Source organism: Octopus bimaculoides, chromosome 20 (genome assembly GCF_001194135.2).
Source record: "Octopus bimaculoides isolate UCB-OBI-ISO-001 chromosome 20, ASM119413v2, whole genome shotgun sequence".
In the NCBI taxonomy this organism is placed as follows: domain Eukaryota; kingdom Metazoa; phylum Mollusca; class Cephalopoda; order Octopoda; family Octopodidae; genus Octopus; species Octopus bimaculoides.
Window position 1 is genome coordinate 14,555,723 of NC_069000.1, and position 14,997 is coordinate 14,570,719.

Genomic DNA, 14,997 nt, shown 5'->3' on the forward strand with positions numbered 1-14,997 from the left:
TAGAACTTAATAAGAAGTGATATGATACAAAGAATTAATGCATTAAATGCAAGAGTATTATGCTGAAAAACTGGTAGACTGACACATTGTGTCTTGTGAAAATAAGGTTAGTAACAGATAAAAATACTAATAAAGTGAGCTGCTGCTGCTGGTGAAGACGAGAGTAGTGATAACTGAAAATAGTAATTAAGATATATATACATATATATATATACATTGTACCATATTTAGAAAACAGTAGTAGTAAATGTACTGGGATTTAGTTACTTTGTGATATTCTAACAAATTATATTTCTAGCAGTCACACCTGGCCTTGCTTAAGTGTATTAATTAAGTTTATTAATACAAGAAAGTTGTTGATTCACTCAGAATTGTTGCATCCAAGTAATACAAAAGAGGGCTTGAGTTTAGTGTTAGAAGTTTTTATCTTTTATCTTTTACTTGCTTCAATCATTGAACTGTGGTCATGCTGGGACACCATCTTGAAGGGTTTTAGCTGAACAATTCCACCTCACTGCTTATTATTTTAACCTCTTAAAATACACATTTTTTTTCAGTTTCCATGCAAAAAATATCATATTCTTTTATTATTTATTTTGAATCTGTATATAAAGAAGAATAAGTACACAAATTATTTTGGATCAGTTAGGATTTACTATGAAGTTACTGATAGAAAATGGGAATAACATTATGAACGAAGTATTTCAGGTTAGAAATAAATGACAGATACCTTATATTTACTAGACATCTCTGAATGAAAATATACAGGATAACATGTCAAGAGGTTAAAGCCTGGTACTTCTTCTATTTTAGGTTCTCTATTTGTTTGTTAATCCTTTTATGCGCAAGTACAGGTGTGGCTGTGTGGTAAGAAGTTTGCTTCCCAACCACATGGTTTTAGGTTCAGTTCCATTTGGGGGCAAGTGTCTTTTACTATAGCCCTGGGCCAACTAAAACCTTGTGAGTATTTGGTAGACTGAATCTGAGGAAGCCCATCTTATATACTTCTGTATGTATATATATATAAAAGAGTAAAGACCCCTTCTAGTTGTGAATGACCATGGAATTACAACCTCCAAGGCACAAGTCCAGGCAAGGCCATTTGTGGAAGACCAGCAGTCACCCATGCATATCAGCTTCCCCTCTCCATGCCACCAATGTTATCCAAGGGAAAGGCAAAGGCTGATAGTTTGATACCAGTGATGTTGCAACTCATTTCTACAGCTGAGTGAACTGGAGCAATGTGAAATAAAGTGTCTTGCTCAAGAACACAACAGAGTCCAGTCTGGGAATTAAACTCACTACCTCATGATTGTGAGCCCAGCACTCTAAACCATATATGCGCCTTCATATACCTATATATATATGTATACGTATCTATGTGTGTGTATCCTTGTGTTTGTGTTTGTTACCCACCACCACTTGACCAGAAGTGTTGGTTTGTTTATGTCTCCATAGCTTAGCAGTCTTCGCAAAAGAAGTTAATAGAATAAGCACCAGGCTTGAAAAATAAGTGCTGGGATCAATTTGTTTCATCAAGGCAGTGTCTCAGCCTGGCAGCAGCCAAATGAAGTTAACAAAATAAATGATGAAAGATACATATGAAAATATGCTTTAGTTGAAAATAAACAAGGAAAAATATCGATATTTTGAGATAATGAAAATGCAATTCTGTGTCAGAAATATGCTTCAACATTAAATGCAACATGTTTTTAGTAGTATTTATAAGACTGACCAGCACCAATTAAAAAATTTTTTGATTAAATTAGATTACAACTACAGTAATTATTCAGAATACAATTTCTGTAATTATGTAGCTGTAGATGATGGCCTCTCCTGTTGATTGTTGTGTATGATTGTCCAATTGTTTGATCAACTGAATGACTTAATAATCAAATAAGCATGAGAAGTGGTTGAGTATTCTACAGACACATGTACCCTTAACATAAATCTTAAGTGCTGTATTTGATGGCATATAAGACATACCTTTCTTCCCCCCCAAAAATGTCTGAAAAATCACCCTGGTCCCAAATTTTGAAGTTGGTTCTCCCATAAGCTAATTTTATCACTGAAAACACTAAATACCTTTTTTTCATTTGAATATACGCTGTTGAAATTGTGGTGCATCTAGTATGCCCTTTGTGTCTTTTATACCTTCAAATATAGCATAATGAGTGTAATACTATGTGTGACGAAGTTGAACCTTTGAATTACTGGTACTATTCATCTGATGAGCTTCTACACAGTTTCCATCTATCCGGTTTCACTCACAAGGTTTGGGTCAGTGCAAAGATGTTACGAAGACACTTTCTCAAGGTGCTATGCTATGCAGTGATATTGAACCCAGAACTTCATAATTGCTAAGCAAACTTCTTAACCATTCAGCCATGCCTGATATAAATAAATGCTGGTGTCACATAAAAAGTACCTATGGAAGTGCCACATAAAAGCACCTGTGCTGGTGCCACATAAAAGTGCTTGTGCCAGTGCCACATAAACTAGTGCCGCATAAAAGTGTCCATGCTGGTGCCATGTAAAAAGCACCCAGTACACTCTGTGAAGTGGTTAGCATTAGGAAGGGCATCCAGCTGTAGAAACCATGCCAAAACAGACAATTGGAGTTTTGTGCAGCTGCCCAGCTTCTGTCAAACCATCCAACCCTGCTAGCATGGAAAGCGGGCATTAAATGATGATAATGATGGGTATATATCAGAGACATAGACAAAAATGTAGATAAATATCAAACATAGATAACTATCAGAGTGCTATTCGTATCCAACATTGCAAATACAATGATAATATAATGATGATAACAAAAGCTTAGCAAGAGGAAAGTCGGAGGTGACTAGGCCCCTCTCAACCAACCCAGCATATATGTTAAGGGGTGTAAAATCTTCCTTCTGGCCTACCATGCCTGTTAATTAGGATGAGAGTAGCAAAGGCATCCTTGCCCCTCCAGAGACATTGAGAACAGTTTTTGTGTCACTGGTTGCTTATAACGAGGAATAAAATACAATGAATAGTATAATGAGAAATAACGACAGAGTGGGTAGAGAATTAACGAGCTGACCTATTTTTAATAAATATTTTCAAATGCATTAATTTCAGTAAATAAATGCTCATATTTTATAAAAGTCATTGAATAGAATCATTTTTAAAATGTGTAGAATGTGTACATGGTGTGTATGTATGTATGTGTGTGTATGCATATATATGTGTGTGTGTGCATGGGTGTGTGTAGGGCCATACACTTGTACAACACGCACATACACACTCACAAACACACAGACATATACAGTCACATATGTATACATACATAATCCATATATATATATATATGTGAATGTGTGTGTATATGTATCATCATCATCATCCTTATCATTTAACATTTGTTTCCCAAGCTGGCTAAAGCTGAATGGTTTGACAGGATTCAACAAGTTGGAAGACTGCCTTCTACTCCAGTGTCTGTTTTCTCATGGTTTCTATGGCTGGATGCCATTCCTAATACCATCCACTTCACAGAGTGTACTGGGTGCTTTGTTTCATGGCACAAGCTCTAGCTGCTATGCCTTTAGAACATCCTAGGTCACCTAGTTAATGGAAGCTATCTACTCCCTCTGGGGATCTTACTGAGCATTTGAGTAAATCGATTTTCTGTGCACTGTTAGTGTTTATTACTCCGGTGCATCTGCCACATACAAAGTCTACTTTTCCTGTTAACTTGCAAGTGATACCAGTCCACCACTTGTATGTCCATAGTGTGCATTGGTTACATTGTACAGAAATTCTATCCACTCTTTTTCTATATGTTTAGCAAGGTTATTTCTCTGATGGTAGCAGAGTCCTATCTGTTTTTCTATTTACTAAAACTTTAGTTTTTGCTAAGTTGAATTTGAGACCGTTTAATTCCAGGTTTTGCTTCCACACTTGCAATTTTTTTTCTAATTCTACTAACATTCAGCTATAAGAACAAGATCATCAGCCTAAAGGAGTTTCTGCAGGTATCTGGTCATAAACTCCTCTGTTATGGTGTGGAGGACTATGATAAATAGAAGGAGACCAAAAATGAAGCCTGGTTGGACTCCTACCTGAACACTGAATTTACCACTGTAGTTATTGCTAACTGTCACCTTGTTTTGTAGCAGAGACCAGTATTGGAGATTAAAATCTGTATCATAATAGTTTATCTAAAACAACTGTTATAGTAAAGATGATGTGTGTAATCTTTTTTATATTTCATTTTAGAAGCTAAGTATTTCTCAAACTACATTTTGATTTTTTTTTATTGAAAAGAGATCATTTGAATAATAATGACATTCCAAAAGTAAATGTTTTCACTTGCTTTTCTAGTCAAATTGCAAAGCATAAATTTGATAATATTTATAATGCTTCAGATTATATATGCTGTTATTACCCTCACCTTGTTTGCACTCAACCTAGTTTGAAAATACTGGTAAGTATTTACTTGCTTTTAAGATTGGTTTCATGTAAAAAGATTTTTAAGAATGGTTTCATTGTAAAGGTAGTAATGACAAATAAAAATTCTCATGGATACAAACCTTTATAGCTCAAGCTGAAACCCCAATTTACCCTATTTTTAAACCCATAAAGTTGCTTTATCCTGAACCCTTGATCTATCCCTTTTGCTTTCCTCTTTTTTAGGAATGAATCTGTGGCATCAAATTCTAGTGCTTGACTGCAGATTACAAGTTCTCAGTATACTTTGATGGGAGTATTAACACATGAGTTTTGTAGAAACAATTGCCAATGTGTTTATACTGATTGAAAACTGATGAAAATGATGTCAAAGAATCATGAAGCATTGTTTTGTTACTAAACAACTTAAGTAAAATAGAATCAAATATTAAGGTTTGAGCTTTCAGAACAGAGTTTATAGTATAACAAGTTAAGCAAAGATTGTAATCTAATATTATTGCAGTAGTGAAGAAATCAAATAATAGGGACAGTGATGGATTGACATGTTAGTGTTGCGATAAACATCTGTAGAATTAGTGGATCTGCTCAATTGCCAGTAAGAATAAGTGATCAACAATTACAGAGAATAGGTGTGCTTATCACAATAGAATATGGTAATAATGTAGTGATAGGAAATAGAATATACATTTATTTGACTGGAGTTATTGCTGTAACATTTTTTATAAAGTATTTTTATTGCATCTCGGGAAGGTCAATATGCCAATAATAAATGCACGCCCTGCTTCTATTTCTCTTTTATTACTGTTATTATTAGTTAATTTATTAACATTTAACCATTTAACTAATCAATTGTTTGATTAATCATTTGGTCAATAAAGCAACAAATGAAGGCACCTGTGATCACAATGTTGAGGTTTCAGTTCCCAGACTGGGTGGTGCATTATATTCTTGAGCAAAACCTATCATTTCAGATAACTCTAATCCACTCTGTTGTAAATGAGTAATCCTACAAAGAACTGGCATCTTGTCCAGGGGGAATGTGATCTCAGTCACTTATATGCCATGGAAACTGGTTAATCAGCCCTATGATCCTAGAACCCAAGACAGTAATGTCTAGGGTAAACTTTTACAATCAGTCAAACAGCTAAGTTTGTCAAAGTTCTTCTGTCACCATTCATAATCTCATCAATGACATCCCCTCTCTACTCCAGGTCTGCTTTTACAAACATTGAGCATTTTTCAAAGCAACAAATGTAGTCTTTTGTTGTATCCCGGTGTTTAGTAGAGGTGGGGACTCCTTAGGGCAGATGTCATTCTTTTTTTATTGAGGTTGTTTGATTGGTTCCATTGCATGTAACTTAGGTGTTTTTATTGCTGTTCTGTATAAGTCTCATAGCGATAATTATGTAAGGGTTTATGTTTGAGATTTGATATTTCTATTTGTAACAATAGGCAGATGTTGACAAAATGGACATATTACTCTAATAATTCAATGTTTCACTCTTGTTTTGTGTTTATTAATTCTCAGGCAATCGTTTACGTTTTTAGCACTGTTGGCATCACTGGATTGAATGGTTCTGCCCAGGTGTCAAGACTACAATGATATCTATTAAGCAGCTGATGATAGATGTGCATGTTTGATGTGCTTATTAACTGTGAATCTTTTGTATCTTGCGTTCTCGTAGTTCTAAGTTGTCCTTTATTGAAATTATAGCTCTCATAGGTTTTAAACTTATTTAGAAGTTTTTGGTTTCTTGGTTTATGCTAGTTTTTTTTTTTTTTTTGTATATACTATACCAGACATCACTATTGTAAGATTGTCCTCCATTGGGGTTCTAATTTTTGTATGGGTAATTTAAGGGTTTCTAGTTTATGGACGTTTTCTTGTGATATGGATGGATGCCAACAGCTCCATAAAGAAGTGCTGATCTCTCAAAGAGGATGGAACACATGGAAGTGGGAGATCCAGAAAACATAGGATGAAGTACTGAAGAACGACCCCAGGAAGCCAAACCTTTCAGGCAAGATGACAAAGGACTGAGATACCTGACCATACTCGAGAAGACCCATACCCCAAAGCAGATGTGTTAAGACCAATCCTGCTGGTTGTGTAAAGCACTTGTGGTGGTGCCACATAAAAGCGCCTATGTGGTGCTATATAAAAGCACTTGTGCAGTGCCACATAAAAGTGCCCATGTGGCAACACGCAAAAGCACCCATGCAGTGTCTCATACAAGCACATGTGGTGTCACCTAAAAGCACCCAACATACTCTGTAAAGTGGTTGGCATTAGGAAAGGCATCCAGCCATAGAAACCATGCCAAATTGGCCTGGAGTCTGGTGCAGCCCACCCCCATCCCCACCTTATGAGTTTTGGTCACACTGTCCAACCCATGCCTGCTATTCTAGTTGACAGTTCTTGGACAGGTAAAGCAATAAAGACTGTGAAGGCAGCGAAAGGCTCTAGTCCATTAAGAATTGCTGCTAAGAGGATTAAAATACCTGGTGGAGTAGGATACAACCAAGTTGCCTGTATTGTCAATTCAATTGTACCAGAAAGTGTCATAACCATTGTTTGACATAGCAGCATTATCATGGACTATTTACAAGGATAAAGGAGATACCTTAGAGAGACATATTTACAGGGGGCATATATTGTTTGATGTGTAAAATATTCACTAACAGAAATTCATAAAAATATAGTTATCCCCGAATCAGTCCCAATTTCTGGATTAATCCAAAACGGATTCTTTGGGGATAACTATATTTTTATTAATTTCCTCATTTCAACATGTGGTGTAATAATATAAGTGAATATTTTATGTGGTTAGTCGATTTAGCGTCTATTTTTCAGTATATTGGCAAAGAAAATTTTTCTTTTGCCCTTATTTATAATTGCATTTATAATCTTCACCTTAAAAGGTATTTTTCATATGCTTGCCACTGATAAAATTTTTTAATAAAATATTATCCTTATATTAGAAGTAAATTAATTTTCATTCACTTAGGGACTGGTTAACCACTTGTATTCATTTCCTGAACGACTACACTTGTATCAAGGCTTGCTACGGAATTTCTATTTGGATATATTTAGGGTACTTAAATGTATTCATGACTTTGCATCTGCTTTCTCGTGGGTATGTCTAAGTATTTTATCTATTTTCATTTAGTGTTCCTCGCTGATGAAGGAAGAATCCTTTTTGGATATATCCAGAAATCAGAATCAATTTGGGGATAGCTATATTTTTATGAATTTCTGTTAGCTTGCTTTCCTCGTTTCAGCATGTAATATAAGTGAATATTATGTGGTTAGATGATTTAGCGTCTATTTTTCAGCATATTGGCAAAGAAAAATTTTCTTATTTATAAATATATATATATATATATATATATATATATATATATATATATATATATATATATATAGTGTGTGTGTGTGTGTGTGTGTGTGTTTTCAATTCTTCCTTGCTTACAATGGAACAAAACCCTTGAAGTGAAGTTTCTCATTGAACTTAGAAGTGTCTTGTATACTTTTTCTGTTCCGCTTTCAGATTGCATTCGCAAAGTGCATGTCAGCTGGTAACTTTCTTTGACTGAGAGCTGCAGCTTTTCTTATTTTTCATGAATACCTCTAAGACATCTCATAAGGTAGCTGAGTCCACCATTACTTACAGATATAATTGATTTAGTAGAGCTGTAAGTTTCAGAGCTGTTTTCTATAAATATTCTTCATTTTTTTCTTCACTAGTTTATTTGCTTTTGCATCCTAAAGACCTATATCATGTGTGTTATGTTACAACACAATAGGAGTTTTTGATAAGAATTTTCCACAAGTGCTTCTTGTGTTGAAACCTATCTATGTACTCTTTTACAGAAATATCTTTTATATTTCTCTCTGTTAAATTTTTTACTATATGTGCAGACATGTGTATATGTATGTATATACATGTTTGTACTTGTGTTTTCTTCCTTATTGATTTAGAAAGAAAGTTTCACATCTGTAGAGCTGCTAACTCCAGCCAAGTAGCAGCATCTTCCATTGAAGAGCTGTTGGTGTCGTGGTATATGGAGTCACGATCTTGTGATACTGGTGTATATCTTTGTCACTGGGGGAGGGGCAACCCTTTAAAGCTCTACATTTTAGGAAGAAAAGAAGAGGGAGCAGAAAAGGTAGTCATACACAAAAGTAAGTTGACAGCCTTCAAGAATGTATGTGTGTGTGTGCCTATATAATATATTCTGTATGTGTGTGTGTATGGATATCTGACTGTATACATATCCATACTTGAATGTCTGCATGCATGCATATGTGTATGTATGTATGTATGTATGTATGCATGTATGTATATATGAATATATTAATTGAAGTGTACAGTACTATATATCCATAATGGCCAATCTTATCAATCAGTTTCAAACTAGGGGTTCAACAGTGTTAGGTAACAGTGCGATTATGTAACCCTCTACTGTTCAGAGTGGCCATTATGGAATGAAATATGGTGACATATATATATATATATATATATATATATATATACATGACTATATATGTGTATCTATATAGGTGTGTGCATCATAAAATATTTTTAAGAGTATGGTTTTATTACTGAGAATTCAATTCCCATCAGTTTATATTTTTTTCTCTATTTCATTTTATTTCATATTAATTATAGATATATATATAATCTAGTTACAACAGTAGTGGCATCATTTTTGACATCAACTGAAATAAGGATGAAATTCTATTCTGATATGCAATAGTTCTTGTAGCAGTGATGATTGAAAAATATTCTCTCAAGTACTTCACAAACTGCATTAATAGATTTCAATCAATGAACACAGTATCAAATACAAAGTTCTATACAATGACTACAGACTATTTATTGCTATTTATGGAATAGAAAAATGGGTAAGCAAAAGCTCAGCCCTAATAGCATTGAGCACTCACAAATATTTATTGAAAAAAAAAAAAAAAAAAATTAATTTAAAAATAGCCATCTATGTATCATACTTAATGCATACACACTCATGATACACTAGTTACTGTGATATTACATTAAGTATGATACATAGATGACTATCTTAATTTAAACTTTTCTTCAATTGTGTATACCGGACTTTATTTTAATTTAACATATGTGCTACGAGAAAGAAAATATTCCCTTTTGAAACATTTTCATTTTCATTTTTTAGCTTGCTTAGCTTCTTGCCTTTTCATTTGCTTCTCCAAATTTATTCTTGGATTAAAAACTGAAATGTATCTGTGATGCTGTAATCCTAAATAATATTGCTTATAGTGTATCTAACACAGTGATTTTATTTTAGTCTTGTAGTTTGTTTGTTTTTGCTTGTTTTGTTTTTTTACTCTGTAGTATTATATATATATATATAAATATGTATATATAATCATATAGTTACCACTGTAGTACTGTTTGCCTGATGTAGTTTAATTTTAATTACCCTTGTGAGATTTATTTATTTTTTTCCTTTTGTTTTTGAATGTTGCTTTTTTATGTTTGCTTTCCCCTATTTGTTTTGACATTCTACTTTTTGTTTTTTGTTTTTAATATATACTCTGTTTTAATTCAATTTAACCCATGTTTTGTTTGTTCCTCCCCAATAGTCACAGCACTCCAATTTGACAATGTGTATGTATGTATATATATATATATATATATATATATATATATATATATATATGATGATGATATATATATATATATATATATATATACACACACATATAAATATAGCTGCATGAAAATAAACCTACCCATTAACATAATGTAGTATATGATATTAAACACTCATACACTAAAATGTACAAGCACCCAAATACAATGGCAGGCACAAGTGAAAATGAGAATCATCCTCATTGTTTAATATCCACTTTTCTATGCTTGCATGGATCAAATGGAGTTTATCGGGGCAGATTTTCTATGGCTGGATGCCCTTCCTCTCACCAACCCTCACCTGTTTCCAAGCAAGGTAATATTTTCCCTGGCCAAACGTGACTTCCAAAGAAGAATGGAAATCGAAATTTTTAACTGAAAAAAACTTGATTGATGGTTACCACATAAAGAGCGCCTGTGCCAATGCCACATATAAAACACCCATGCTGGTGCCACATAAAAAGCACTTAGTGCACTCTGTAAAGTGGTTGATGTTAGGAAGGGCATCTGGCTGTAGAAACAATGGCAAAACAGACAATTGAAGCCTGGTGCAACTCTCTGGCTGGCCAGCTCCTATCAAATCATCCAACTCATGCCAGCATGGAAAATGGACATTAATAATGATGATGATCCTTTGCAAAATAAAACTAGAAGGAACTTTGGTTGTGGACTCAATCTATCACACTGTTTGATTTAACATACTGTTAAACTTGGCACTTTGGATACCTTTAGCAGACTTACCTCTGTTGCAAGACTTCAGGCCAAATGTCTGGTTTGAGGATACTTTCCCCTTCCCCCGTACTAGTCTCAGGGGCTCTGTCAAGTCAAAGGTCAAGAGCACTGTGGGCACTGACTTCTCTTTCAACTAAAAAAAAAAATTTTTAATTAGGAACTTAATAAGTTTATGGTGCATGCACTGACATGGTGGTGTGGTTAAGTTCACTTTTCAGTCATGGGATTTGGGGTTGGGCAAATGTCTTTTACTATAACCCTGGGCCGACCAGTACCTAGTGAGTGAATTTGGCAAACAGAAACTGTGTGGAAGCCCATCATGTGTGTGCTTGTGTTTATCTGTCCCCCCCTCCCATCTCCACCACTTGGTAATCAGTGTAGGTTTGTTTATGTCCTTGTAACTTAGCAGTTGGGCTCATAGAATAAGTACCAATCTTCAAAAATAAGTACTGAGGTCAATTTGTTTGACTCAACTCTTTAAAGCACTGCCCCAGCATGGCCACAGTCAAATGACTGCAAAACAAGTATAAAATAGATGAGTTACCATCATCTCTCTCTCTTGTCTCTCTCTTGTCTCTCTCTTGTCTCTCTCTCTCAGTAAAGTAGAAGCTATGTGTATCAACAACAATATTTTGTTAACGGACAGATATATTTAGATTTGATATTTTTAAAAAAAATTTTCTAAATTCTTTCTATTTTTAATTTAGAAATATTTTTAATAAAATATGTGAATTGTGTTGAAACAGATAATTACACTGAGAGTCATTTTGACTAATGAAGAACACACACACACACACACACACACACACACACACACACACACACACACAAGGATGACATGGAAATTTATGAAGTGTTCCATATTTTTCTAAAGTAGAAATGCTCCAACATGGCCTGAGCCTTTGGGCTGGAACACATAAAACAAAATAAAGGAAAACACATACTCACACACACACACACACACACACACACACACACTTACACACACAAAGCACTATAATATTCACTTTTCATTTATTTCTTAATAAATAATAGTACAGTTTATTCAGAAAAATAGTGGGATTGTGTTAGTGACCGCAGGTTGCAGAAATACGTGGTCTGGTCAATAAGTATCCAGGCTGTTGCCATAGTAATGAAGCTAAGGCACACACAGTGAAGCTACTTGGCACAGATTGACCTTGAATTCTGCTGTGCATGTACACTAAGTTTTAACATTCTAGCTCACTTCTGCTGTTTACAGCAGTGCTTGGAAGGAAGGTGTGTAGCATGTGACTGTCGCATTGACCATGACAGAGACAGCTGAGCAGAGAATCTGCATCAAATTTTGCCAAAAGCTTGGTGATACCTGCTCAGAGGCATACACAAGGTTTTCAAAAAGTTTTCTTCATTCTTGACACAATCGAGGAGATCTTGTGCAACTGAAACCTGAGTGTCTTTTTGGTTAGCTGAAAGCAGTTTTGGCACAAACTTGGCAGACATGCGTCTCATACTCAAATCTTCAGTGATAATGGACTGAACTGTAACTAAGCTGCACATACGCTGATAGCTCACAAATTGTGATTCAATGATTTCCCCCCTCACAGCTGCATGCACCTCTGTGATGTTTTTCTCAGTTCTGTTGGTTGTAGGTCTCCCAAAATGTTCGTCAATATCAACATTTTTTCATCGATCTTGGAAATGTCTGAACCACACGTACACTTGTGTGTGGCTCATACAATCCACTCCGTACACTTTCTGAAACCTTGCGAAGGCCTCTGAGCAGGTATCGCCTTGACAACTTTCTCTGTCATGGGCAATGCGACGATCACATGTTACACACCTTCCTTTGAAGTACTGCTGTAAACAGCATGAGCTAAAACGTTAAAACTTACTGCACATGCACAGCAGCGTTCAAGGTCAATTTTTGCCAAGCAGCTTTACTCTGTGTGCTTTAGCTTCGTCACTATGGCATCAGTCCAGATACTTATTGATCAGACCTTGTAACACATATAACTTTGTAACACTTCATCATTCAATTACTAGTTAATTTGTTGATGTTAACTTTCTCAATAACATAAGTGTTTACCTTAATCGCTTAATCACCCTTAACTAGACAGGGACTTAAATCTTGCCTTAGCTGCCTGATCAACTGGTTGAACAAGCCGTTAAAACGAAGTCTTAAACTGTTAAACTTGAAGTCCCTGTCAACACAAAACTACTAATAAATTTGATTGAACTAAAAAAAATTAGAACCTCACCATTAGTAAATATTTTGTATTTTTCAAAATATTAATTAACAACAAATACTTTGTCTATACAGGCGGTGCTCTAGCATGGCCACAGTCAAATGACTGAAACAAGTAAAAGAAAGAATAAAAGAGTATGTATGTTTGTATACACACTATGGGTATTATGCGTTGTGCTTGTACATTCTGTAAAGGGGTTGGCATTAGGAAGGGCATCCAGCCATAGAAACAATGTCAACACTGAGAGACTGGAACAAGATGTTGTGCTCTGAACTGTTGGATACTGTCAAAACGTCCACCCCATTTCATCATGGAAAGCATACATAAAAATGATGACAATAATGAAAATGTGTGTGTGTGTGTGTGTGTGTGTGTGTGTGTGTACACATATGTAGGTGCAGGCATAGTTATGTGGATAAGAAGCTTTCTTCTTAAACAAGTGGTTTTGGGTTCAGACCCACTGTGCAGCACCTTCGGCAAGTTTCTTCTATTATAACCCTGGACTGACCAAATTCTTGTGAATAGATTCGATAGAGGGGAAACTGAAAGAACACTATCATACAGGGTGTTCAACCTAACATTTTCATACCTGGCTTGAATCATTATGATACAGGTAACTCCTTTCCAATATTCAGATGACTTCCAGTGCTCCATGTCAGCTAACTTTTTCTCAACTGCAACTTTAACCTTTATGCTCTCATCAAAAGCCGTTGACTGGTCGCCAATACATCAAGCTATTCCAGAAAAAAAAAAAAAGAGACAAAAAAATCGTCAAATTCAGCCTGAACACCCCACATATGTGTATGTGTGTGTTTATCCCCGCCCCCCCCCACTACTGTCTGACAACTAGTGTTGGTTTGTTTACGTCCCCATAACTTAGCGGTGTATGTGAATATGTGTATAAGTGGGTTTGTTGGGCTCCACAGTTCACCAATAGCGCTGACTTTCACTAGACAGGAAAATCCTAGTCTTTCAAACATCTCACTCTGGATGACAAAAAAGATGGCTGACAGCAAATATATGGTTGTTCTCTTAATAAAGAGAGGTAACTCTTAATGGACTGGAGACAATTTAATGAGCTCATCTATACATCTGTTCACTTCATTCTTTTGCATGCCCGTTTATCATATATATCGTATATATATATATAATTCTATCCCCAGTAATATGTATGTGCGTGTATGTATGTGGATATGCTTCTTTCTGCCCAATTGACCTATAAATAAACAAATGAATAAGCAAATACAATTAAAACTGAATTAATGAACAAACGAGCGATAAAATGAATAAGAATTAGATTGAAGAATGCATAAATGCTACACGAATATATCAATTATATACAGAGCTAAATGCTAATTTCGTAGGGGGCAGCTGTCGGTTATGCTAACCAGTGAGAGTTTGGATTTGCCTTCAAAAGAGAGTTATTACTTCTGTTGAGGTGAAACTTCATGGTTGAGTGGGTTTCTGTGAATCCCATCCACCAGCTTGCTTGTGGACATTTCTGGTGCAGGCATGGCAGTGCAGTAAGAAGCTTGCTTCCCAACCACATGTTTGCATGGTCAATCCCACTGTATGACACATTGGGCAAGTGTCTTCCACTATAGCCTCGGGCCAAACATAGCCTTGTGAGTTGATTTGGTGAACAGAAACTATATGAAGTCCATTGTATGTGTATGTGTGTGTATATATATATATATAATGCGAGAGAGTTAGGGGTTGAGGATTCAACCCGCTAAGGGATAGTATCTATCCAATATGCTGCTGGGATGGTACCCAATCATTGTTACACTAGTGTTTTATACCAAGTGCAATAAATGGGAGCAGGTAAAAGTGGGGGTGGGGGGGTTGCTATGAATTAAATTAATGAATTCAATGGGATACACTGTCTGCAAGTCGTTGGGTTCAGCACATTATCCTCCATTTTCTAATTG

General features: G+C 35.4%; 1 protein-coding gene across 1 annotated transcript in view; it reads left to right on the forward strand.

Moving 5' to 3' along the window:
* Positions 1 to 14,997, forward strand: part of LOC106872145 (monocarboxylate transporter 1) — an 85,831-nt gene that overhangs the window by 63,101 nt on the left and 7,733 nt on the right. The window contains exons 5-6 of the mRNA XM_052975200.1: positions 4,395 to 4,566; positions 6,123 to 6,160. Of these exons, the coding sequence (XP_052831160.1) occupies positions 4,395 to 4,566; positions 6,123 to 6,160 (210 nt within the window). The remainder of the gene's footprint in view (positions 1 to 4,394; positions 4,567 to 6,122; positions 6,161 to 14,997) is intronic.